General features: G+C 46.5%; 10 protein-coding genes across 10 annotated transcripts; 5 read left to right on the top strand and 5 right to left on the bottom strand.

Moving 5' to 3' along the window:
• Positions 1-2,101: 2,101 nt before the first annotated feature.
• On the bottom strand, positions 2,102-2,779 carry EYB26_008503 (uncharacterized protein; the record flags this gene model as incomplete). Its single annotated transcript, XM_054267756.1, has 1 exon — positions 2,102-2,779. One exon carries the CDS (start codon positions 2,777-2,779, stop codon positions 2,102-2,104), a length of 678 nt encoding a protein of 225 aa, XP_054123731.1.
• Positions 2,780-3,270: 491 nt separating this feature from the next.
• Positions 3,271-5,421, top strand: EYB26_008502 (uncharacterized protein; the record flags this gene model as incomplete). Its single annotated transcript, XM_054267755.1, has 6 exons — positions 3,271-3,389; positions 3,454-3,504; positions 3,561-4,079; positions 4,141-4,314; positions 4,369-4,652; positions 4,718-5,421. The coding sequence occupies 6 exons, from the start codon at positions 3,271-3,273 to the stop codon at positions 5,419-5,421; spliced, it is 1,851 nt and encodes a 616-aa protein (XP_054123730.1).
• Positions 5,422-5,772: 351 nt separating this feature from the next.
• EYB26_008501 (uncharacterized protein) lies at positions 5,773-9,091 on the bottom strand (the record flags this gene model as incomplete). The annotated part of the gene is made up of 5 exons (XM_054267754.1): positions 5,773-5,828; positions 5,887-6,551; positions 6,607-6,942; positions 7,622-8,646; positions 8,705-9,091. The coding sequence occupies 5 exons, from the start codon at positions 9,089-9,091 to the stop codon at positions 5,773-5,775; spliced, it is 2,469 nt and encodes an 822-aa protein (XP_054123729.1).
• A 646-nt stretch (positions 9,092-9,737) lies between these two features.
• EYB26_008500 (uncharacterized protein) lies at positions 9,738-11,009 on the bottom strand (the record flags this gene model as incomplete). Its single annotated transcript, XM_054267753.1, has 2 exons — positions 9,738-9,893; positions 9,963-11,009. 2 exons carry the CDS (start codon positions 11,007-11,009, stop codon positions 9,738-9,740), a joined length of 1,203 nt encoding a protein of 400 aa, XP_054123728.1.
• Positions 11,010-12,668: 1,659 nt separating this feature from the next.
• EYB26_008499 (uncharacterized protein) lies at positions 12,669-13,906 on the bottom strand (the record flags this gene model as incomplete). Its single annotated transcript, XM_054267752.1, has 6 exons — positions 12,669-12,748; positions 12,799-12,847; positions 12,899-12,999; positions 13,054-13,195; positions 13,251-13,779; positions 13,845-13,906. 6 exons carry the CDS (start codon positions 13,904-13,906, stop codon positions 12,669-12,671), a joined length of 963 nt encoding a protein of 320 aa, XP_054123727.1.
• Positions 13,907-14,188: 282 nt separating this feature from the next.
• EYB26_008498 (uncharacterized protein) lies at positions 14,189-17,179 on the top strand (the record flags this gene model as incomplete). Its single annotated transcript, XM_054267751.1, has 3 exons — positions 14,189-14,205; positions 14,263-14,517; positions 14,578-17,179. 3 exons carry the CDS (start codon positions 14,189-14,191, stop codon positions 17,177-17,179), a joined length of 2,874 nt encoding a protein of 957 aa, XP_054123726.1.
• Positions 17,180-18,852: 1,673 nt separating this feature from the next.
• On the top strand, positions 18,853-20,332 carry EYB26_008497 (uncharacterized protein; the record flags this gene model as incomplete). The annotated part of the gene is made up of 3 exons (XM_054267750.1): positions 18,853-18,954; positions 19,007-19,435; positions 19,511-20,332. 3 exons carry the CDS (start codon positions 18,853-18,855, stop codon positions 20,330-20,332), a joined length of 1,353 nt encoding a protein of 450 aa, XP_054123725.1.
• A 915-nt stretch (positions 20,333-21,247) lies between these two features.
• Positions 21,248-23,022, top strand: EYB26_008496 (uncharacterized protein; the record flags this gene model as incomplete). Its single annotated transcript, XM_054267749.1, has 6 exons — positions 21,248-21,304; positions 21,377-21,523; positions 21,571-21,970; positions 22,022-22,164; positions 22,235-22,412; positions 22,463-23,022. 6 exons carry the CDS (start codon positions 21,248-21,250, stop codon positions 23,020-23,022), a joined length of 1,485 nt encoding a protein of 494 aa, XP_054123724.1.
• A 604-nt stretch (positions 23,023-23,626) lies between these two features.
• EYB26_008495 (uncharacterized protein) lies at positions 23,627-24,767 on the top strand (the record flags this gene model as incomplete). Its single annotated transcript, XM_054267748.1, has 3 exons — positions 23,627-23,714; positions 23,786-23,875; positions 23,929-24,767. The coding sequence occupies 3 exons, from the start codon at positions 23,627-23,629 to the stop codon at positions 24,765-24,767; spliced, it is 1,017 nt and encodes a 338-aa protein (XP_054123723.1).
• Positions 24,768-25,122: 355 nt separating this feature from the next.
• On the bottom strand, positions 25,123-25,452 carry EYB26_008494 (uncharacterized protein; the record flags this gene model as incomplete). Its single annotated transcript, XM_054267747.1, has 2 exons — positions 25,123-25,355; positions 25,419-25,452. The coding sequence occupies 2 exons, from the start codon at positions 25,450-25,452 to the stop codon at positions 25,123-25,125; spliced, it is 267 nt and encodes an 88-aa protein (XP_054123722.1).
• Between the last annotated feature and the right edge of the window lie 426 nt (positions 25,453-25,878).

The raw sequence follows: 25,878 nt of genomic DNA, 5'->3' as shown, positions 1-25,878 counted from the left end.
GGCACGTGGAGATCAAGAGAAGGAAGACGACATGAGGGACACCTACGCTGCCACTCTCGCTGCTAGATCTTTCAGAACACTCATGTCAATATATGCACGCTTTGGTCTCGAAATAAAAGGATTTGACGCCGTTAATGCCTTTGTCAACGCTAAAATCGATGAAGAAATGTACATGAAAATGCCGCCAGGTTATCGGAAGAGAGGTCTCATCTACCGGATCAATAAAGCCATATACGGGCTTCGCAGGTCACCTCTTCTCTGGCAAGAAGAACTAACTGGCACCCTCAAGGACCTTGGATTCAAGGCCGTTCCTCATGAACCCTGCTGCATGCTTCGCTCTGGGATTATCCTCTTCTTTTACGTTGACGATATTGTACTCGCATATAAGAAGGAACGAGAAGCGGAGGCTAACGAGATTATGGCCCGTCTGCGGAAAAAGTACAATATTACCGGCGGCGAAGACTTGGATTGGTTCCTAGGAATGAGAATAGTTAGGGACCGAGAGAAGAAGCTTATATGGCTCAGCCAGGCCACCTATATCGACAAAATCGCCAAGTTAGTTGACTCACACCAGAACGACGATGTGCCTATGTCACGAGAGGAACTACTCCCATACGAAGGCACTGCTGACTACTCGAGTATTCATAAATACCAACGAAAAGTCGGCTCAATAATGTACGCTGCTGTGAGTACGCGACCTGACGTTGCCTTCGCCGTCTCAAGGCTTGCGAGATTCCTCACCAATCCTGGACCTAAGCACCATAAAGCTGCCGATAAAGTGCTCTCCTATCTCAGACGATTCCGTACATATGCTCTTAAGTTGGGGGGTGGAGACGATTACACTGTGTCAACAGACGCCTCCTTTAGGGATAATACACTTGACCGCAAGAGCTCGCAAGCATACGTTATGACTCTTTTCGGAGGAACGATTGGTTGGCAAGCCAACAAGCAGGATACAGTAACAACATCAACTACGGAAGCCGAATTGTTAGCTCTCGCTCAGGGGGTGAAGGAAGGTAAATATATCCTCCGACTGCTCTTGGAGTTAGATATTCGATTCCAAACACCTACCCTCCACGTTTACTGCGATAATAAACAGACGCTGGGACTGCTTGAGAAAGATGCTCCACGATTGCGTACAAAGCTTCGACACGTTGACATTCACAACCACTGGGTTCGACAAGAGGTACAGAAGGGAGATGTCCAAGTGCACTATATGTCCACAAAAGATATAATCGCCAACGGCCTCACTAAGACACTGAGCAAGCAGGAGCACCAAAAGTTTCTTAAACAAATCGGAGTAGAGAATATCGACAGCTATCTAGCTCCTCAGCAAAAGGATATAGAGAAACTGGATTTCGAGGAACTGCTTTCTCTCAACGACATGCCCGATGACATATGAAGTAATTTCCAGCTTTGCAAGCAGTGCCTTCTACAGCTGAGGGGGTGTGTCAGATAATCCGGATATCCCAACAAGACAGAGATATCGATGGTATCAATCCTTGGGCATGTATACAATATATTTGGGCCCCTAGATTTCAGCCCAATATTTACCCCTCATGACAGGTCACAAATCATCCCACCAAAAAGGTCTATATGAACCCGGCTTTGGAACCTGATGTATTCAGACAGACAGAGAGAACACAATACACACAATCTTGCTAGTCACTTCTTCTTTTCTTATCCTTGTAAGATACATTCAGGATTGGCCTGGAGTAAACCCGCCAATCCAACAGTTACCGTAACTGGAAGTACTTTAGACTTAAGAAATTTTGGTCGGTTCCTAACGGATATCTAAAGGATAGTGCTAGCTCCTGGTTTTGAATAGTTTTAGTCCAAGGACTACACTGTTCTTGATAGTTACATATGAACATTTGTTAAGGGGTGATAGACATCGCTCGCTTTGGTGTATACTATACTATATACACGACACAATTGATTAACCCTCTAAGCCCCTTTCATAATCTTCCCACTGAGCACACAAACTAATCATTTAGTAATCGATTCTAGGTATTCATAACTATTTCAACTACAACAACCTAGTTTGATGCATTTGTCAAACTCATGAGGGGAAAGCAACACCGTCCATCGCAGGCTCCGTTCATAAAGAGAGAAGCTGCCCATCAATCCCACGCGGAGCATAACCCAACGTCCCAAATTGGAACTTTGCAAGCTCCAAACCGCATTCCTGAATCAACCAATGCGCAAACATGTCCATACCCGTGCAGGCTCCGTTTGCAGTCCAAATATTCCCGTCAATGACCCAGTTGTCCTTGTCGGTTTTCTGAGCCCAATTAACAGCGGGATACATTTGACGTGCAATATCAATCATTCCCATGTTAACAGTTGCGCGTTTCCCATCAAGAAGGCCCGTTTGTGCGAGGACTGCAGCCCCAGTGCATGTGGTGAAGATGGTCTTGATCTCTCCTTTAGTCACGCGGTCTCGGATGAAAGTACTCATCTCTTCTGAGAGCTTGAAAGTTGGCAGGGGGCCGCCAATGAGCAAGTAGTCAATTTGTGGACAATCAGCAGTGGTGACTGTGGCTACAACATCGAGGTTTTCGAGCTCCAAGTTCGTCGGCTTTGATTTGTTTGTGATGTCGCTGATGTGATAGAATTCAAGCTCGAGGCCATGTTCATGAAGGCCCTTAGGAATTAAGTTGTTATCTTCATAGTGCTTTAGCAAGGCGGTGTTTGTTCCTGCTATCACATCAAGCGGTCCGATAACATCGAGGGCTTGGTATTCAAAGAGGGGGATGCCGAAGCGTGCGGGAGCCATGGTAGTGGGAAGTTTGAATTGAAATTTTGCTTCTAGTTTGAGTAGCGAGTATTTTTTTGGTGTGATGAATGAAATTAATTTGATGGAACTTCAAGGAGTTTATATATCCAACGACCCTCTTCATGATCCCGCTCCGCTAGTCCAACTGCATTCTGTACCCAGGAGGGATGGATTGTGACAGGCTAAACTTCTGGTCTACGGAAGGAAAGAACAAGCGCATGTTTCAGTTCTTCCCACTCCATGAAATCATTCGAATCAGTACACTGTAAATGCGATTTGATATTGACCTGACTGAATGCATGGATATAGATGCCCGCGTCGAATTGCCATCCGGAAAGGAACACTGCAGCCTCAGGCGCCGATAGACGGCTTCGGCTCGTCTATTCCTGCCATCCGGCACAAGCATATCAACCTAGTCTCAGATACAATCGAGCACTTTTCTCAGACAACATCCCTCTTTTCATTGGATTAATCAATTTAGAAGCATGAAAATGGATCCAGATGATACAAGATTTGTATGTCCGAGGCCGAGAGCTGTCCGTGCTTGTGTTTCGTGCAAAGCACACAAGACGCGGTGTCTGCCGTCTGCTCGTTCAGATCAATGTCGAAGGTAGATTGAATACAATCTCCCTCAAATGCGGTGTTACCATTGGTCAAAGCTAAGACTCCTATAGGTGTGAGAAAATAGGGACTATCTGTCTCTACAGTGATGTTCAACAATTAAAGTAGGTCCAAAACCGTTCACACGCAGTGACCCTGGGACTCATTTATACTGGATCAGAAAGAAAACACAAGCCAGACAGCCTGAAGGCGAGACATCAGCTTTGGAATCTATCCTGGGAAAAGTCACTCCGGCAACCCTAGATGTCGATTACGAGGATCAATCTGAGAAAGTGGTTCGGATGCATGGCAATGCCTTTGGATGCACCGAAGCCACTATATTGACAACACAATCCCAGACCTGTCAATCAGATGAGGCAAATAGACAGAAGAGGCCTCGTGGGTGTATTTTCAAAATACCACATATTACAATGAGCCAGGTCGATACGATGGTACAATCATATCAGCTGAAAACGGCATACTTTCCATTCATTTCCATCCCCGAGAATATAACAGCAGAGACGCTTTGCCAGAAATGGCCCTTTCTGCTCTTATCTATCTTGGTGATTAGTTCTGCAGACGAGCCGATACTTCAAAAGGCTTTAGATGAGCGGTTCCGAAAAGTATTGGCTACCAGGGTTGTCATGCAGGGTGAAAAGTCGTTGGATTATTTGCATGGCCTGCTTGTTTATCTTTCTTGGTGAGTCATCATTCTTTCTACCAATATGTTTTGAGATAAGATGATTAAAGGGGCTATGCAGGCACCCAACTCATCTAAAGCCAATTAATAATCAAATCTTCCAGTATCTGCAGCTAGCGATTAGCATGATATCAGACCTGGACCTGGAACGAAAAATGCATTCCATAACTGATTGTGTTACTGATCAGATTATAGCAAGGAATACAATCCTGGGCTGCTATTTCTTATCTGCGAGGTGGGCTCTGATCTAGTTCTATCAGAATTCAAGACTAACTTTTTTTTCTAACAGCATTGCCATGGGCTTCAGACGGTCCAACAATTTCACATTTATTCCTTCAAATGAGCTTCTTGACTCAATGCTTTTATTGAACGACGGTCCACTGGAGCCGATCATTGCTTCCATCGTGAAATTATGCAAATTCATTGAGAAGGTACATGGCATCAACCTACAGACCGAAATGGCAAAGCTATCAAGTTGGACCCTAGAATGTCCTTTGCAAAAGCTCACACAGATGCTCATCGGAGAGTTAACACAGTTAGAAAGAGAGCTGCCAGCTCATATTTATACAAAGAGTAAGTATTGACCCTCAAATCCTGACAGACATATCTGCTCTTTTTGTAATAACAGAGTCTCCCAGCCAGAATACAATTCATGCAAAGATTCGCCAGAATAAAGATTTACGCTCTAGCACTGGAGCAAGAGAAACATCTATCCCAGAACCAGATCAATCCGCTCACTTTCCTGGAAGTATTCCCGGCGTGCGCTTCAGAGATAATCAGCCTGTTACAGTACGTCAACACATCGACCACAGAATACAGAAATCTCTCAATCACCAATTGGGCACCCGTTATACAATCTGTCGTTATGTTCCCGAAACTGTGCCAGTTTACAATGCTGGATCCAGACGTCGCGAGGACGTGGCAGGACATGATTGAGATAGAGCGTGCTACATATCTAACCCATATCGACGGACTATGTGATCGTCTTGAGAGCACTTCGATAACGAAACTCCAGACTGAACAGAAATTACCAGACCTGTTTTATCTTTTCTACACTGTCCTGCGACTTTTCAAAGCCAATTTGATGCGTGAGTTAGAACAACTATCTTCCGGTCAAATACCTCCAAACAACGCCAACCAGAGTAACAAACCACCCAGCTCTCGCTGCCCAGTCGTAAACGGCGACATCCAAAGTACAGACTATTGGACAATGTGGATGAACAGCAATAACCTTATGAGCGATGTGGAACTGTTTGGTGTTCAGGGGGGAGAGTTTCCGGATTTTGATATTAATGATCCGGCGGTTTTTGATTTGGGTTCTTGGGTTGATTTCTCTGTTTGATTCTCTCCTTATTCTGATCTAGGAAAGAGGATTGAACAATGTTTCGATCAAGAGTAGATATCTCCTCTCTATTGATATGTGTAATAATATCTTAGGAATGAATGATCCTGACGACGAAGAACGCGAAACAATTTTCATGATATGTAAAGGTTTCTGAACCAAATCTAAATATTCTCTTATGGCCGACGTGCTGGTTAAAAAGCATTCTAACATCGCTGTGTCGCTAAACATGGGGGATTATATCCAGGCAAAAAGGCTACCATCACTTCAATAACAGGCTTCTAGTCAAGTTAAAAAAAAAGAGAGAAGGAAAAAAAATTGTTCATTGCGGAGCTTGTGTGTAAGACTGATCTATTCTATCCTTCTTGTACACTGTCCAATAACCACGCTGATATCATCCATTTTGCCTACAAGAGAAGATTAGCCCATTTCACCATCTAGCGTCAGGAATTCAACTGTACATACCCCCTTCAAGGGTAAGACCCTCATCAATAGCCTTCTCCATATAGGGACTATCCGCAAAAGGATCCAGCGCAATCGCAAGCGCCGCATTCAATAGCCTCCTAGCCGCAAAAACCATGCAATCCGCAAGACCACCAGCAGCCTCTTGTCCCATGGCGGAGGCCGCAGTGAGCAAATTACCCACATCCCTGGTTTCCCACTTTTTGATGCTCTCAAGGACGTTGTCCACGATTTCATGGTCCCAGAGGTTATCCGTGACACCGTCTGAGACTGCGATTACGATATCGCCTTCTTCTAGTTCAACCGTGTTTACCACTGCGTCAGTGCGGGGTTGGTCTGCGCTGTTTGTACCGAGTTGGTAGGGGCAGTCGAACCAATGCCATTGCTCGCGCGATCTGAAAACTACTTTTCTGTCCCGGGGTCGGATGACAGTGATCTGGCAGTCGCCGATATTGGTGACGTAAAGTAAAGGATTTGTGGTATTATGCTGTTTGTTGCAATGAAGTAATGCTGTGGCCGACGTTGTTGTGCCGAGCCAGTTCCTGGTGGCTGCTATGGTTTCTTCATATGCGTTTTGTAAGAATTCAATGGTATCGGGCTGCGATGTGCATGTGACCTGTCGCTCGCATTCGAGCGCCCAAAAATGAAGAATCAACCTAGACCATAGCCTGATTGATATTAGCTCATATGAACAATAGCAACTGTAACTTGCGACAAACTTACGCAGCATGGCCCTTGGGCTTCATCTGCCAGGCACCAACACCATCATTAACACCCAGCAAAAAGTCGCTCGCAAGGATAGCATCATCCCCATTTGTCAACCCCCTGATCAATTCATTCTTCACTTTCGGCCGTCTATCCTGACTCTGAGAATGCGTCGTCAAAGGATCGGAGAATGAAGTCGATGGTATCGAGACAAAGGGAGGCGGGAACGGTCTCGACGGCCGCTTGGGTTGCAAGGCATATCCCGTCTCAAAGTAAAACGGACTCTTGCATGGTTTCTGGTTGGCGGAGGGGGTAGGTGTCCGCGAACCATATGCGGATCGGGCAACATGGTATCTGCGACACTGCGAGAGGAATGACAGAAATTGTAATTGGTAGTGGTGGTGGGATTGCGATCGCAGAACTCGGCGTCCGATCACGGTCGGTCTGGTCGTAGGCAGAGTTAAAGAGTAGACAGCCACCATACCCATACAGTGGTGCACCGAGGGCGCACAGAGATGGGTACGATCATAGCATCCAACTGTGATGCATAGAGGAGCGTATGAGAGATGCGCATTTGTTGTACTTCCGGGAAGTATTGGAGAAGGTTAGCAAACGCGTATCGTCGTCGATCACGGTCGGTGCGCTCTTATCCGATAAGACCCTCTTTATGTCCCGAAGTGGACTAGCGCGGGGTCTCGACAAATGATAAAAAGCCTCAACTTCTAACTTCTCAACAGCGTCCAGCCTTTCCGGATGTAGGAATTTCTGATAGTGAGGGATGGGCGCCAAGGAGATTTATCAGGTTGTTATCAAAAGCAGCTTTGTGAGTAATAAGTTTGTATAAATTTTCTGTCTAAATATCATTAATCTGGTATATGAGAGCTAGCAGCTGCGAGTTCATAACATCATTCGAATCTTCATAAGCAAATCCACTGAGATCTGAGTCTGAGGAAACAAGGAAATTCGAAATGGAAAAGATACCATGAAATAGTCGGTGTGATATCTAAATGAAATGGAATGACCTCAGGCATACCCAAAGATATCATATTCAGGCCGTGGCGTAACAATGCGCTGTTTGATCATCTCCTCCCGGATAATATTGATGCCGGCATGAAGTTCACAGCGGAACAGATATTCAGGCAGATCACGCTTGAGGGCGACTAGAGACTCATATGTCAATTCACCCATGGTGGTGCTCTTCTCGCGAAAGGTGGCCTCATAGTTGGGTTGATAAAGATGAAGTCCGCGCATCCACCGACCAGAACAAGGACAGTGTGTGTTTGCAGACCCAGTACACAATCGGGAACAGCTGCATATATCAAGACAAATACACTTCTGTTCGCTAGCATACCGTACGATGTTGAAGTTGTTTTCTTCTCGCCGCAGCTGCCCGATTGCCTTGCCCTCAATTCTCGCCAGCGCGCACATTCGATGAGCACATTTCATGTTTTCTTCCCAAGCAGCGACATTTTCTGCGAAATCATAAGGACCAAGTGCGTTGAACGTGGTGAATTCGTACTTGCTACTTGTCCGAGGATACATTGGAATGTATTTTTCAGATAGAAATGCCAGGATTTCGATGTTAAGATGCCCTAGTACGGGATAGATTTGACACCAGTGCCGAAACGAGTGAGAGCTAGGATTTTCAATCATCTCATAGACGTGTGCTCGAAAGCCAGTGTGATCAAGCGGTAATATTCCATCCATTTGATATCTTCTTGTCATTTCTGCAATGTAGTAATTTTGGTGATAGCCGATCATCCGATCGTCGAATGCTGAACAAACACTTGTGTCTTCTAAGGCGCTCTTGCACATAGCTAAGATTGTGTAGATTTGTTCTGGTTCGGGAAATTGTGGCTGAGTCTTGGACCGTCGCTTTTGTCCATTGCCGACGAAGGACGAGCAGAAGTGAACAAGACCAATCTCAATGTCCAATCTGGCGTACAAGCAGGGATAGAGGTCCTCCATAGCAAAGATGAAGTCTATGACAGAGCCATTTTCAAGCTCTTGTTCCGCCTTTTCGACGTACGCCAATATGCTGCCTGTTGGAGAGTGAAGCTACGAGGAAATTAGCTTGGAACTTCCGAAATACACACACTGAGAACAATAAGCTTACATCAATCCGGAAATTCCGGCACATGGCTATCAAAATTTTGGCAATGCCGTAGACCACGCCGGTTGCGCCATACACATTTTCCCATTGGTAGTCTAGTTTCTTCGCGTTGACAGACAAATGACTCTTGTAAAGATCGGCTGAGTTGGAAAGTTCGTAACACCATTCCTTGGAGTTGATGGTATACAGAACGCGGCCATCCTTAGGCGTGGAAAAGAGCCGATGAGGTGGTTTGAGCACGGCAAGTTGATCAACGTCCAGAGAGCACGCGTTTTCTTCGGCGTCGTGGCTTTCTGGAGAATAGCTTGTGTTCTGGGTCATGTTACTGAAATGCTGCCCGAAGGAGTAATCCGATGGGCTTGACGAAGGCGTGGTTGTTGGTGAATCCATGGTCTCTAGTCTCTAGTCGAGTTCTGATAAAGCTGTAGCTAGACGCTCTTCGTATGAGATGTAGAGAAAGAGAGGAAGCAATTCAGACAAGATATGGTAGTGCTTCATCGATGCAGGGCTTCATCCTGTTGAGATGGCGTTGGGTGAGGCCGACCCTTTTATACTCCATGGTCCAAGGAAGACTATCTGGCTCAATAATGAAGCAGAAACCGATTTTGAATAGATGAATGGGAGGACATTGCCAGTGGGTTCGCGTATTGTGCTTCCTCGCAGTAATTGGACAATCAGGGCACCTGGGCAAGCAATGGCGACCTTGAGTGGTCCAACCCCCAAGGGGAAGGCGGTGCCTTCCCTGTTTGGAAGTCGGCGTAAAGCAAAAGAGAAAGAACAAACAACAGTCCCACGTGACGGCCACAACTTCTTCCCTTGACTAATTGAGCTTAACTCGACCTCGCTCCTTGTTTGTGAAAGCATTGAGCTTTCTCGATTCAGGGGCCCACATTGTGACATGACAATGGTCCGCCATTCTATTGTACATGGTAAGCAATATCTAACAAACACAGATCCCAATTCATGCCTCAAACACCTATCGTACCACAATCCAATCAGCATCAAGTCGTTACAATGGCAGACTTATTCGCGTCAATCAGAGATAAAGCGGGTCAACTTCAATGGGGGGTGGAAGTTCACGATTTGGACCAGTTGAGCGAGGCAAGTAGAGTTCTGGTATATGCCAGAGCAGCTTGTTTGCCTCAGCGACGACTTCCGCATCAATATTGCGGCACTCGCGAAGAGAAAGGGACTAGCACCACTACGGTCAGTATTCTTCCCAAAAATTAGCTCTTTACGCGCTATACGAAGTTAAACTCACCTCAAGTGATTTCAGATTATGAATCCAGTCGAGGCCTATATCAGTACTTTTGCCTCCTTCCATATTGTCTATTGACTTGTTTGTGCGAATTCCATCACAATTCTCCACCCACAGCACGTTGAGCGAAGCCCCTTGGATTTTCCTTTCACTGCTGTCTCTCTCGTCTTCGCGATCTGTATCAAATATACCGCCAAGCCAATTTACAAATTCTGGCTGGACAGCAGCACAAGTTCTGAGCTTCAGCACCTTTAGGCTTTTGTTTCTCTTGACCAGCATGCGAAGCTGCCATGGAGTAATACCTGCTCTTTCGAGGATAAGACTTTCCAGGTTAACTATATTCAGCCCCCTCTTGACAGCACCAATTCCAATCAAAGAATTCCATGCCGGGCTACCTGCAGCAGGCGACGTCCAATACGTAGGATGAAGACAAGTATCTTTCACAAAGGAATGCTCGAAACGAAGAGCTAAATGTCGCAGCTTTGATCCACAGCTCGTACCGATTGCCATCGCCCCTTCTTCGTTGAGGTTATATGCCAACAGTTCCAGTTCGTCAAGCGAGTGACCATATCGGTTGACTATATCGGCGAATGCTTTGTTTTGTGCGCGAATCGTCCGCTCCGTCGATATCGAATGAACAAATCCTACATCATCTGAGGATACTATGCTACAACGCTTTCTTGATGTATGCTTCAGTGCTGCGTATTTCGTCACCGTGTAGTACTGGTTGCTGATCCTCATGGGCAACTTGCACACCTCGGGGCTCGTGTATCGTGTGGCTGGAGGTAGAACGACTCGGACTCTATGGCTGTCGCTTGTCCTTTGCCCCTTTGCAGTCTTAGGGTCATGTTGCATGCCAGTACTAAGAAATGCGACAGTCGCATGAACTCGTTTGTGAAAGATGGCGAGATGCAGCTTTCTCATACAGTGCGTGTGAAATACATAATTGGACTTGGAAGTTGCACCAAATGAAAGCAATGCAGGAATTGGAACATATGAGAGAATGATAAAGAGGATCTCGACAGGGAGTTTGCTCAACTGATCCGCCATTGTGAACTTTCAAAGTGCGAGTCCAAGTAAAGCCGAGGTTTTGTCTATCTTTCTGTCTTCGAAGTTGACAAAGGGGGCTTCCCAACATACATACTCCCAGAATCCTTGCGATAGCCTGCACTATCACTCAATCCTTATAGCGCAGAAGGTACTTCCATGTTTGGTGTTATCTATTATTATCTGAACCAAAATCGTGAGGAGAAAGGCCGTTTTTAAGTAACAAGGCAATATTTTTCTTTGTTTGGTGGCGGGTGTCTAGCTCAAGCAGCCATTGATCCTTTTACATTGTCGATGCTAGAAGAAGGACTCCTTATCGAGTCATCGGTTGATTGTCTAGACTCCTAATGATGTATTTGTTCACCTTGTCCTGCATGAGCACAACAGCGAGATCCCACCTGGACCCAATGAGAAATCTGTAGGATTAATTTGGGGCACAAAGAAATACTCCGCGAGAATCCTCAAATTGTTTTATCTGTACAACAATTTCTTTGTCGCTTTCTGCAGCATAGTCCCGACTTGCAGCTAGTTTGGGTCGCGCTCCAATTAGATCTGCGCTGTTGAGTAACATCTTGAGTCAGTTTGCAGATGATATGGTTGGAGCTAGGCACAACTGCGTGATTTAGGAAATGGGTTCTAGTTTTAGAGGTCGGCTGAAAAATATGTTGCCAGCATATTGGAGATCTGAGCACATACTCGATAATAGGGGGAGTGTCTAGGTAGCCACGGTCATCCTGTGATTTAATGCATTCGTGGTTGTTGTGCTCAGTCTCAGAACATATCACGGCGCACGGGTATCAGTGTGACTCGCTATTGTCAACCCCCCCCCCTCCTTCTCTATCATCCTATAATGATACTCCTTTAGACCAAGCAAATCAACAGTATTCAGATATGTAGGGTCTGGACTGGTCTGCAAGGCTCGAGCCTCGATGCACACAGAAATGCGGTGCCGTCACAGTTTCTCCGCATGGACCGGTTTTTTTTTCCAACACCAAGAATGCCTAGCTGTTGGACATACAACATACATGCATGATCTCAACGAGCAGGATACGGAAAAGAAATCGACGAAAACGTCCTCTTTGGGCTGTACACCGAATGATTATATGAAAAGCAGTGCTACCCTACTCGGAGAGAGAATGCGGGGAAGCCCTAATTACGCGCCGACACTGGTACCTACCTATATTACGTAGAAAAACAAGCGCTAATTTAGATATCGCATGCGACGAAGTCCAAGTCCTTGTATGTGAGCGCATTTGCATCGGTGCAACATCTGAGTATGTTAAGATGAGATATCGATGTGCACGTGTGCTATCTACCTTATCTTAATTTCATGATATGAGCCTGGCCTGGAAGCATGTGCAATGATAACCTTCGATTTTGAATCGACTGGGTTTATTTTTTTTTTCTTGTTATGAGAGGGCGATACTATGTGTTGAAAACTACCTAGGTAAAAGGGAATTGAATGCAGCATGCCTGTACCATATAACCGAACTCGGGATTATTAGTGACTGAGATGTACGCTCCTCGAATCAAGGCTTTTGTTTTCTCAACAATAATCTAGTTCGTAACATGGCATATATGCTCAAATCACTCGGCGCCAACACCCAAATCCTCAACCCAACTTCGAACCCTCCCAACGGCAATCGCACTAATACACGAAACTTAACCCTGAACACGGAAGGTCCTTCCACTCGCCGTCTTTCGTTCGCGTTCTTCGTTCTCGGGTCTCGCACGGTTAAGGACTGGATTTGTTAGTAAGAAATAATCGATACTGGGTATGTGAAGCACTTACTTTGGAGGAAGTCAGCGGTACGCTTTCGCATACGAGTGTGGATGTAGGCCTGTAGAAAGTCAACCAAATGATCTGTGAAGAGCTTAGAAGGAAAACTCACCTTGGATGCCTTAATGTGGTAATGGAAGTAGTCACGGAAGGTCTGGATGTGAGAGATGCTATCGTAGCGGCGTTGAGGTGTCAAGTGTCGTGGGAAGAGGACTTGAGAGTCGATTAGTAACCATTTCGAGCTTAGCGACGGACAAGATAACCAACCAAAGGTGATATAACTGTATTTTCCATCGCCCGAGTTCTTCAATCCTGGAATGCCTTGTAACTCGAGAGGAGGGTCGTTTCGGAATAGCACTTGAGGAGCGTTCTGGAGTGACTGCACTCGTCTTCGAGCATCGACGAATTCCTAGGTAATGTCAACATTTTCGTCGAGACCATAAATATCAATGCGGGCGACGAACCTGCAAGAAAACCTTGCCAAATATACGATCCGTCTCCTCGCGGAAGATTGTGCTGAAAATAACCGTAACCCGGTCATGACTAGACTTGATATAAATAGCCTCCTCCTCTCGATAATGAATCGCCATCACCTCTCCACCTTCCTTCACACCCTGAGGAGCCGACTCTGAGGTATATTTCGCCGCTTCCTCCGACAATTTCGCAAACTCATCAAACGCACGCTCGAACGGGGCAGCCATGACATTGCGCTTTAGCAGAGATAAACGTCCAATCAATTCCTCCTTTCCCTCTGCATCCGCCGGTAAATTCTCCAAGTCGATCTGCACGGAAAAGTCGTATCCAGGCTCCGGGTTGACGATGTATGGACCATACTCGCGCTCGAGGACTTCCTGGGCACCATACTGGACCAATTCGCGGAAGCACTTGAGGGCAATTGAGATCAGGATTTTGGTCTTTGATTCGGGTGTGGAGAGGTGGAATGTGACGCCGTCAAAGTCGGAGACGACCTGATCTATTGAGACGGGGGCAGCACTAGATGGGTTCGAATTAGCTGGTGCCTGATGAGCGCAGCGTGGATGGTTTCTGCGGGGCTGTACCCTGAGAAGCGCTCTGTGAGAAGCGATTGGATGAGAACATTTTGGTAGTCTAGGAGAAGCATTATAGCGAGTTCTTGTGCATGACACTATTTTCCTTCTTCAAGTAAATAGTGTGTTAGGAAGCGTTCAATGTTGTGTTGGTGTTGTTGTTGTTGCGATGCACAGTGGGCGTTCGTCATGACAGCTTCCCATGCGACCCGCCGTCCCCGCACACCGCCTTTACCGACATGGTTGCTGTGGTCGGCCGTACGTGCCCTCAATTTTATCGATAGCAGAAAGAAAAAAAGTGCGGAGGAAGTTTTGGAGCTGCCAGAAAAAGTTCTTTTTCTCAGCACGCTGTCAAAATGGTCAAATCATATCTGTAAGTTTCGCGCACAGGTTATAAAATTGTTTGCACACTGGTTCTGACAGTTTGAAGAAAATTTGAGCATTCAAAAACTTTTGGCCTCGTCACTTCGGCTTCTTCGAATGCCGTCTGGACCAAAGACGAAGATGTCCCAGGTACTGAACGGCGCACAGGTGCAGGCCGGGCTATAGTCGGCGCAAATGAAGAAGTTCTCTGCTGGGATGTGAAAAAAGGTGAACTGTTGGGTCGCTGGCGAGACGCAGATTGCAATGCCCAAGTTACTGCGATTACACAGAGCAAATCGGATGAAGATATCTTTGCTGTTGGGTATGCCTTTTCTGATAACTGCTGCTTTTCTGCGCCTCCTCTAACTTGAATTATTATTAGATACGACGACGGAAGTATTCGGCTATGGGACTCGAGAATGAACAATGTCATCATATCCTTCAATGGTCACCGAAACGCAATCACACAGCTTGCCTTTGACCAGTCCGGCGTTCGGCTAGCTAGTGGCTCGAAAGATACGGATATCATCGTGTGGGATTTAATTTCAGAGGTTGGATTGTATAAACTTAGGGGCCATACGGACCAAGTCACATCATTGAATTTCCTATCGCCGACCGATGAAGCGAACGCTGGCTTGACGGACCCGAGCGAAACCGGCGGGTTTTTGCTTTCCACCGGCAAGGACTCGCTGATTAAGATATGGGACCTTTCTTCACGCCACTGCATTGAAACTCACGTCGCTCAGAGCAATGGCGAGTGCTGGAGCCTGGGTCTGTCGCCTGACCAGACCGGTTGCATAACGGGAGGAAACGACGGAGAGTTGAAGGTGTGGTCGATCGACGAACAGGCTATGCAGGAAATTGCCAAAGAAAGAGAAGGCTATGAGAACAAGAAGATCCTTATTGAACGAGGAAGCTTTTATCGACAAAACAAAGATCGAACAACTGGCATTACTTTCCATCCTCGCGCAGACTACATCGGCATGCACGGTGCAGAAAAAGCTGTGGAAATATGGCGCATTCGGTCAGCAACTGAAGTACAGAAGAGCATTGCAAGGAAGAAAAGGAGAAGGAAGGAGAAGGAAGCTGCAGATGGAGGCAACGTCGAGGACAAGGATGAAGCCGATGACAACACGCCACCCCCTATCACTGAAGTATTTGTGCCACATGTCATTGTTCGCACTACAGGAAAGCTTAAGTCTTTTGCTTGGATAAAAACAAAGGCTTCCGGCGATCTACAGATCTTGACAGCGACTACAAACAATGAGATCGAAACCTACCGCGTTGTGGCGGCTGGGAAGAAGAAAACCAAGGATACCGAGGAAGTCGAGTACAGTCGCAATTTCGCGGTTGATTTACCGGGACATCGGACGGATATACGGTCTTTGGCTTTAAGCTCCGATGACAGAATGCTGGCATCGGCATCCAATGGTACCTTGAAGATCTGGAACGTACGAACGCAGAGTTGTCTGCGAACACTTGATTGCGGTTATTCTCTTTGTTCCTCTTTTCTTCCCGGTGACAAGATTGTTGTGACCGGTAACAAAAACGGCGAACTCGAGGTGTTTGACATTGCCTCTTCGACACTCCTTGATACGATCAAAGCACATGAGGGCCCAGTATGGACATTGCAGGTTCACCCCGATGGAAAATCCATGGTGACCGGCAGTGCAGACAAAACCGTCAAATTTTGGGACTTTAAAGTGGTGCAGGAAGAAATCCCCGGTACGAAGAGGACAACACCGAAGTTGAAGCTCGTGCACAGTCGAACATTGAAGGTCTCAGACGATGTTCTCAGTGTACGTTTCTCCCCAGACGAAAAGCTCCTTGCAGTTGCGCTACTCGACAATACTGTCAAGGTATTTTTTGTCGACACATTGAAGTTGTTCTTGAATCTTTATGGTCATAAGCTGCCTGTTCTCAATATGGACATCTCATACGACAGCAAAATGATTGTCACATGTTCTGCTGATAAGAATGTCCGACTCTGGGGCTTGGACTTTGGCGACTGCCACAGAGCTTTCTTTGCGCATCAGGATAGCATCATGGCAGTAGCATTCATGCCTAACAACAACGAAGGAAACGGTCACAACTTCTTCAGTGCTAGTAAAGATCGTGTGATCAAATACTGGGATGGAGATAAATTCGAGCAAATCCAAAAGCTGGAAGGTCACCACGGAGAAATCTGGGCACTCACTATGAGCCATTCAGGCGAGTTCCTTGTCAGTGCTAGCCACGACAAGAGCATTCGCGTATGGGACCAAACAGATGAGCAAATCTTTTTGGAAGAAGAGCGTGAGAAGGAGTTGGAAGAGCTATATGAAAACACCCTTACCACATCCCTTGAAGACGAAGAGAACGGCGAGGAGAAAGCCGAAGCCGTTGATGCCAACAAGCAGACTGTCGTTACCCTCATGGCCGGTGAAAGAATCATTGAAGCGCTCGATATGGGCATGGAAGACTTGGAAGTTATGCGCCAGTGGCGGGAGACCAAAGCCAGAAACCCAAATGCAGCACCACCACAGAGAAATCCCGTGTATTTGGCTTTGGGTAACCTCACAGCAGAACGGCATTTACTCAATATCGTTCAAAAGATCCCCGCCGCTTCACTCCAGGATGCCTTACTCGTGCTTCCATTCTCTAAGCTCGAAGCCCTTTTCACTTTCCTCGAAATATGGGCCAGTCGCCAGTGGGAAATCCCATTGACATGCCGTATACTATTCTTCATGCTCAAGACACACCATCGCCAAATCGTTTCCAGCAGGTTCATGCGACCTATGCTTGACAGAATCCGATCGACACTCCGAGAGGTTTTAGCAAAACAAAAAGACGAAATGGGCTTCAATCTTGCTGCTCTGCATTTCATCGGCGATCAGATCCGTGAGCAGGGAAGCAAGAGTTACATTGATGTCGATAAATGGGAGGATAAGCAGGTCTCGACAACCTCCACGGGTGTCAAGAGAGGGTTTGTGAGTATTGCTTGATTGGATCATAGGAGGGTTTAGCATTTCTGGCGTCATGTTTGTTTCTTACGAGGCACCGAAAAGTTTTGTTCGTATAGATAGATATCCTGGATTGAATGTAAATTATGCTATATACTATAAATGATCCCATTCACTGCCCCCTATTGTCAAATTGTCCGTGTTAACGTCCTTCTCGACTCGATCTACACTTTTTGTCTAGTTAGCATCGCCACACTAAATGGATCACAACATAAACTCAAGGAGGCGAAAGTAGAAAAGTTCTCATCAACCAAACCCCTCCCATTCCATTCCGCATTGCAGACAGCAGCAGACAACACACACGCACAAAAATCCTCCTCAGCAGAACCAATTCTAAGCACCGACGACAAATGCACCCAATCTTCTTTTTTGAGTTGGGATTATTTGCCATACCTTTTCCGGCTCTTCCTAATTGATTGAAGGTTCAAGAAAGGTCTCATCATGTGAATTGGAGGATTTTTTGTGTGTGTGCTGTGTTTGCGTCTTTTGGCTGAAAGGCGTGGTTGAGAGGAAAACGAGGGATTTGATTGATGGGTGATGGAATCGTGGTGGGAATTATGTACCTTAGTAGCAATGACAGATCAACATCAGACCTGACGGCATTTGCGAGTCTTCTGGTGTTGACATGGTTTTGTGTTGAGAATGTTGACGAAAAGAAATTTTGACTTGGAGAATAACGGCTGTGGGGCGATGGATGCACGTGATCTGGGAGCTCTTGGCCAATAACAGACGGCCAATTCTGACCAGAGGGAATATTGGACCCACCCGTCGATTGTCGATGTTCGGATGTTTCTCGTACAAAATCCAGACAGAACAACTACAACTCCTTTGTCTGCAGCGCCTAGATGGATGATCAGCAGATCTACTAGAGGTACATTTTATGTCGCCTTTTAGCCGTGTGAATGTATTAGCCTATTAGGCTATATTCTCTGCATGATAATGCGGAGGGCGATCTGACGATACTACGTACCTCCTCCCTGCCTGGGTAGTGGCCAACCATTCATGGGAAGGCTACAAAGAAACGAATAGCATCTTATATAGGGGAATTAGATAAATTCGTGGCACTGAGCGGAATCTCGCGAGAAGAACAGCGATACGAACTAGGATATTGGGGGAAATGCCCCCCTGTCATGCAGATCACTCAACTACCGGCGCAGCTCAGCTCCGAGCTCTACCCCGGACTTCCTACTATAACAGTTGGCAGGGAATGACATATTCGTCTTTTTGTGCATAGCTATGTTCCTAGGTTTTTCGAATCTTCCGCACTCTGCCCAGATCAGCACCAATGTCGACGTATCTCCGGGCTCTAATCAGGGTACATAAGACCGGTGGGACATAAAAACGGCCCATTGAACCCTAAGAATCTGCATATAGATAGAGACCAAGATCTACATTAGCCCGGATTCAACTCTAATAATACCGTGGGCATAATTCCTGAACTGGAAGGTGTGCCTTTCTTCCCCGCAATTTCGGCTATTATTTTTCTGAATATATATTCTTCAGAGAGAGCACTTGAGGTTGCATCGTCTAGATCAGTTGCTACATAAACCGTCCTCACTCTTCAATCAGGCAAGATGGGTCTGACAACTTATAGCTGGACTCGAGCCTTGAATTCACAACTTGAACAGGATCACATAAAATAAATGATTAACACTATGGGCCTGTCTCGATTGATCAAATATGCAGTTTGGGCACTCGCTTCTTCCTGCCTCGCTAATGCATCCCTTCAGATAGTTCCTGGAGCAACTTGGACTTCTGTAAGTGCTTTCACACACCGTGAAAATCAGCTTAACAAACTAACCGTCCAAGCCCACCACGCATGCCCACATCCAAGCCCACGGCGCCGGCGTCATCGAAGTAGACGGCACTTACTACCTAATCGGCGAAGACAAAACTAACGGCACCTACTTCCGACACGTCAACTGCTACTCCTCCACGGATCTGGTGAAATGGAACTATGTCGGTCCACTGTTGACCGTCACATCAAGCGGCGACCTGGGTCCCGGGCGAATCGTCGAAAGACCAAAAGTCATATACAATTCCCGCACGAAGAAATATGTTCTCTATATGCATATTGATAGCTCGAGTTATGGGGAGGCGAAAGTGGGCGTTGCAACGGGGGATAGTGTCTGCGGGACGTATAAGTATTTGGGCAGTTGGCAGCCGTTGGGATATCAGTCGAGGGATATTGGGTTGTTTCAGGATGATGATGGGTCGGCTTATTTGCTTACGGAGGATGTAGGTTTCCTCCCTCCCCCCCCCCCCCCCCGGACCTCTCTGTGCTTGAGCTGACGCAAGGGCTAATTCGTGCAGAGAGCAAATGGTTTGCGCATCGACTCACTGACGGACGACTATCTCAATGTCTCCGCGCCCGTCCATCTTTTCTCCGACATGGAGGCACCAGCAATGGTGAAATTGAACGGCTACTATTTCATGTTTGCCTCGCATCTGACGGGCTGGTCCACAAACGATAATGCGTACAGTTACGCCACGAACTTAGCCGGACCCTGGTCAAGCTGGAAGACCTTTGCAACGGTGGGATCAGATACCTACCAGTCCCAGACAAACTACATCCTACCGTTCCCCGGTAATAGAACGGTCATGTATATGGGTGATCGCTGGATCTCCACTGATCTTGTCGCGAGTACTTACGTATGGCTTCCGCTTACATTTAGTGGCACCACTGTCACTATGGCAGATTATACAAGCTGGGTTCCAAACGTTCAAGCGGATAGCTGGTCAACTGCTCCATCTGAAAATCGTTATTATGGGGTGAATGCCACCCTCACCAAGGGGGCTGTCATCGTGTCGTGTTCCGGATGCTACGACAATGAAGCTGCCGGGTATATTGGTGGCCCAAGTGGAGGAACCGCGACTTTCACGGGTATCACAGCGACTTCGTCCGCATTATCGACTGTGCAAATAGTGTATCGGAATGGTGATAGTACAGCTCGATACGCTGATGTAACGGTAAATGGTGTGACGCAGTTGATTGAGTTTTTGCCATCGTTGTCTCCTGGGACGAGTGTGATTAATTGTCATCTCAATGCGGGCTCGAGTAATGAGATTGTTATCACGACAACTGATGGGACGTATGGACCGGATATTGGGACGCTGGTCGTGCCACAGCAGTAATGTAGAGGATCATGGATGTCTCATTTTCTGTTATCTGCCATTAGTTTTGCAAAGTCTTGGGTGCTACGTCAGTTCAACTCTCACATGTTGAGTAACGCAATATGAACATCTAATCAAGACCTATGAATAGTCACGACGTATGTGTTTATATGACCATGTAGTCTTTAAAAACTTATCGGGAGGTCTTTCAGAAACCTAAGGATACCCTGAATAAAGTAATCATGCCCAAATTCCAGAGCGTGTAAGGGATCAAATAATTGGCTGTGGGTGATATGCAAGGTTGCAGATCGTACATGCATCTGTGCATACCTACCTAATCTGATCGGCCTTTGCCATACTTTTGACCACCTCTGCTACGCACGTACATAACGTATTGGATTGGTAGATAACCGAAAGGGGAGGAAGAAAAAGCAACGAAAAGAACGACAAAAATGAAAGTCCGGAGATCTCGGCCGGCCTGAGAGACGCGATGGATGGCTGGTTCCGTAGTAATACCGAAGCAGTCCGAATGTAAATTGAGTTGAAATTAAGAGGGTAAATGTCAGTGATTGAAAGTAGAGTAGAGAGGGGTGTGCATATATGCTAACTTTGTGCCACTGTATCGGTAACCCATTACTCTTAAAAGTGCGGTGAGATTCATCTGCTGGAACTGTTTCGCTGCTCGAGAGGATATTTTCTGAATGTGTTGACCTACCTTGCTTGTTTTATTGGCTCTTGAGACCATTGACGAAACACCTGATGTGTTGTTGTACATCGAGTACACTACAACCAAATTAATCGTAAGCAGTTGTTGTTTGCTTCCTTCGTGCTCGATATCACCAACATTTATTTCCGGTTGTTTGGGGAACAATGGAGCATATGATGCAGAAGGAAGGAGAACCGGACGTTAATCAGACCACGGGGAGACGGTCAAAAATGCGTGGAGATATCATCCTCCTCCCACAGCCGACTGATGATAGCGCTGATCCGCTGGTCAGTTTTCATTTTCTATTTCGTACTCGCTGCTCAAGGTGTAGTATAATCGGCTCATAGATGTCTTCCCAGAACTGGAGTCAGCGCAAGAAGTATTTGATGCTGGGTATCCTCAGCCTGGCGGCCTTCACTTCACATTGCGCTGCGATTGGGAATCAACAGGGCATCAGTGCACAGGCTGACCTTTATCACAAATCCCTAAATGATATGGCTGATACGGTATTATCAATTCCCTCCTGCTCAAGATGGAGCCTGACGTCTTGTAGGTCGCCACAGCCATTGCCGGACTTCTCGCTGGACCTCTGATCCTCATGCCATTGATACATATCTTCGGTTGCTGCTCCATACTGTTATGGAGTATGGTTGCAGCTACCTGCGGCAGTATATGGTCCGCTCTCATGACCAAGCCAGATCAATATATTGCATTCACACTCTCTCGTTTGTTTGTGGGTTTGTTTAGCGCCACTCCAACTATTCTGGGCCCTCAGATGCTGGTTGAGATTTTCTTTCTTCACGAGCGAGGGACTGTTTTTAATACCTTCCTGGTATGGTCGACATTTGGTACAGTCATTGGGCCAACATTGGGAGGCTTCATTGTCTCACATGCTCCTTGGCCCTGGCAGTTTTGGTGGACTGTAGCATTGCAGGGAGTAGTTGTTCTTCTCGGTACGTTCTCATAATACAAAAGAAAAGCAGGTAACTCATAGTTTCCCACAGCATTTCTATTTCTAGAAGAGACTGGGTTCACCCGGGAAGACGGAAAGGTGTATCCCCGCCGTCCTTCGGGTTTCATCCAGAATCGAGTGGCTACATACTTTCCTGGCACCAGTGTAGCACATGTTGGAGGTTTTAAAGCAGCAGTGAGTGATCATGTAGCCTCAGTCAATCCTGTCCAATATTTATTTGCTCACCCGCGGCTCCCATATCTAGCTTCATTCAGCATGGGCACAGATTTTGATCGGAGTCACCCCAGTGACCATCCTAGTTGGGGTCTTTCTACTAGGGGTATCTGGTTGGTTTGTGAGTTTCAACACTCTTCTAAGTGTGTTCTTGCAAGACCCGGTCGAGGTTGGGGGGTATGGGTTCTCGGCCCAGCAGAATGCAGCTTGTAAGTACTGACTTTGAATATTGGTCTTCAAGACATTCTGACTCCCCCAGTCACCTTCACGATGTGGATCGGAGCCGCTGTCTCACTGATCTGGGGCCATTTCTTCAACGACCGTATTCCATTGTACTTTGTCGCCAAATACTCCGGAACCTGGAAGCCAGAATATCGCCTTCACTCACTTTGGGTCCCTGCGTTTCTGATACAGCCGATTGGATTGGGTATAGTCGGCGCCACATTGCAGTACCACTTGCATTACATGGTTCTTGCGGTCGGTACATTTCTCGTCACAGCCTCATCTGTTGCCATCAGTCCTGTCGCTATCAACTATTTGGTCGAATGTTTCATGAAATACCCAACCGAATTGAATTGCATCTTGGGGATATATCGTCTGGGTATCGGCTTGGGGATCCCGTTCTTCATTGATGCCTGGAGGGCACAGGTTGGTGTCGGATGGATTTTTGGCATGATGGCGGTCTTGTCTTTGGTGCTGTTCGTTTTAATCGTCATTCTCATGCGCCATGGACATGCCATTCGACAAATGGGGTTTGCTGGATTGCGTGGGGATGAGGAGGGTGCTCAGATAATGAAGAAGGAGGAGACTGAGGAATAGCTATTGGAAATTGAGAGATGTTTGATTAGATGAACCGTTATTAGATGATTCCCTGAGGACTCGATTCTATCGGGGTCTTTATACTGATTTCTAATAGTGTTGAAGCATGCATTAAGTAGATTTATAACATAACATAATGTTTTTTGTTAATAGGAGGCACTACTTTGTGCTATATACATCTTAGAATATCTATATTTAACAGGTGATCTAATTATCCAGTCTGAGGAAGGTGAAAGGCTGTTGATTTTGAATGTCATTCAGCATGGATGAGGCAGGCGACTGGCTTTATTGCTGTTGCCGCCGGAGAGTTGGTACGGATTACTATGCTATGGCTCAATGGGCAGAGACCCTTTCCCTACTCAGTTGTAAGTCTCGAATCATATTTTAGAGTATAATTATATCATTACTAGAGTCTAATATTGGCGAAAGTAGATGCTGGATTTCTGCTTGAGGCCATAACCCTTATCTTATCTTATCGCCCAGCGGAGAACTCGCACGGACCACTTGGTCATCCAGCGGCAGAAAAAGTTTCAACTCCGAAAAGCTTCAACTAACCACCGCAACATTCGTCAATAACAGCACCTCTCGTCACACACCGTTCAAGATGAGGGCCAAACGTTCCAAGAAGTATCGCAAGCTGATGCACCAGTATGAGCTTACGTTTGGCTTCCATGAACCTTATCAAGTCCTAGGTACGACGGATATTTCAATGGTTGTTGAATTATAGAAACTCATGCTGATTGATATTCACCGCTTGCAACAGTCGACTCGAATTTTTTGCGAGCTGTCCACCAATTCAAAATGGAACTTCTGCCTGCCTTGGAGCGAACACTGCAAGGCAAAGCCAAGCCACGTAAGTGTGCAATACACCGATCAGACGAACTCAATGCTAATAGGATCTAAAAGTGCTATCAAAATGCTCGCTCGCCGCCATCATGGCCGCCCAGCCTATAAATCCCAAAACCAATAAACCATACCGACCCTTTCATCTCCCTCCACCAGCCGAGCTACCACTGCGCCACTGCTCGCATAACGACGACAATACCCCCATTGACGAAGTTGAATGTCTTTTATCACTCCTCTGCCCGAACACCGATACGATGCGCAATAAAGAGCATTATATCCTTGCGACTGCTGAGCCCGTGGCATTGCCTCATGACGACTTGAAATCAGATAACCCTAAGCAACGGAGGCAAGCGGAGGCATTGATGGAGAAACGCAGCGAGAAGGCGCTTGCTCTGCGATCAGCCGCGCGCGCGGTTCCTGGTGTACCTATTATCTACGTCAAGCGCTCAGTCATGGTTCTGGAGCCGTTTAGTACACCGTCTGAAAAAGTGCGGTTGGGAGTTGAGAAGAGCAAGTTCAAGATTGGAATGGAGGCGGCATTGGATGTGGTTAGTGGTTTAAAACGAAAGAGGGAAGATGAAGAGGAGGGACCGTCTACTACGGCTAAGGATCGACATGCCAAAAAGGCTAAAGCGCCGAATCCGCTTAGTATGAAGAAACCGAAGAGGAGAGAGAAGCCGAAGCCCGAGGAGCAAGGGAAGAAGAAAGAGAAGAAGCAAGATCAGGAAAAGGAGAGTCGTGATGATGGTGCGGAGGATAAGATGGTCGATGCGGAGGGCGAGGAATCAGTCAAGAAAAAGCGCAAGAGGAAACACAAGAGTGCGAAAGCTGATATCGGAGCTATCGAGGTTGCCGATGGTTCCGGGCCTGATGCGGTTCCAGCCTCGGCGGATGATTGATATATATTGCTGGTTAATGGTTTATCATTAGTGGCGTTTGGTGTTCTACTAGAGATTCCAAAAGTGCTCTTCGCAATTGAAGGTGAATATTTTTTTTTTCATGAGATTGGAGAGTTCTATGTACAGACAAAAAGTATGCTCAATCCAATGGTATGATGATACAAGTGGTAAAAGAAATGCAACATTTGAAGTCAGTCCAACATCTGATTTCAATCAGAAAACGCCCAGTAAATGCCCGATGATCGAAAAAGGATAATTTTCAACCACCTTGGATGGCCATGCATCCATCAATTGATGTTCCCTACTCTCGGGAGCAGGGTGTGCTCATTTCACTCCTTTTGTTTCTTCGTTCGGATCATTGCTTCTGCAATGTCTCGCCCTGCTCCCGCAACCTCTCCTCAGCCCAAAGCTTCTCAACCCTCGCCCTCCTTTCCATCGCCTGGTCACGATTCTGTTTTGCGCGCTTCGCTCGTTCGGCGCCGAGACATCGGTTGACGTCGCGTTTGATGTCGTTGCATTGGCCCATGGCTTTCCATAAGAATCCGCGAGAGTGGCATTCGTCTAGGGCATTCATGATTTCCTCGCAGTCTGTAACAAGTTTGCGGATTAGTCTAAAGGTCCGACAAAAGACGGTAATGGTATGGGACGCACTTATGTTTTCGGGAGTATGGAGATGGGAATGCATTTTGCCTAACACTTTTTCCCCCTTTTCTTTCTTCAGATTGCGACTATCGTTATGTTCTTTTGTCTGCAATTGATGATAAACCTCTCCAGATGTTGGAGATGATCGTCGCGAATTTGGCATTGGCTGTTCCGCGGGCGGTGAGCGATAGGAACCACAATCTTTGATTCTGCCGGGTGGAGAGACTAAAAAAATATTATATTTTTTTTATGTTCGAGCTTGATAACTCCAGTCAGTTGGGCTGAAATCTTTCTGCTCATCTGCAAATTCTTTTTCTTGAGAGACCTTTTCACCAGGTTTCTCAACAGACATATCGGAGAGTATCCGAGCAGAGACTTTAGACTGAATCAGTCTGAGGTCGAATCTTAAATCTTCTTTTCCCCGCTCTGGCTTGTATTTAGGGCATCTCAGTGCTCAAAAATTCTATAT

This window comes from Talaromyces marneffei, chromosome 6, assembly GCF_009556855.1.
Source record: "Talaromyces marneffei chromosome 6, complete sequence".
Taxonomy (NCBI): Eukaryota; Fungi; Ascomycota; class Eurotiomycetes; order Eurotiales; family Trichocomaceae; genus Talaromyces; species Talaromyces marneffei.
Note: the sequence above shows the minus strand (reverse complement) of the source record. Positions and strands in the feature narration are given on the sequence as shown.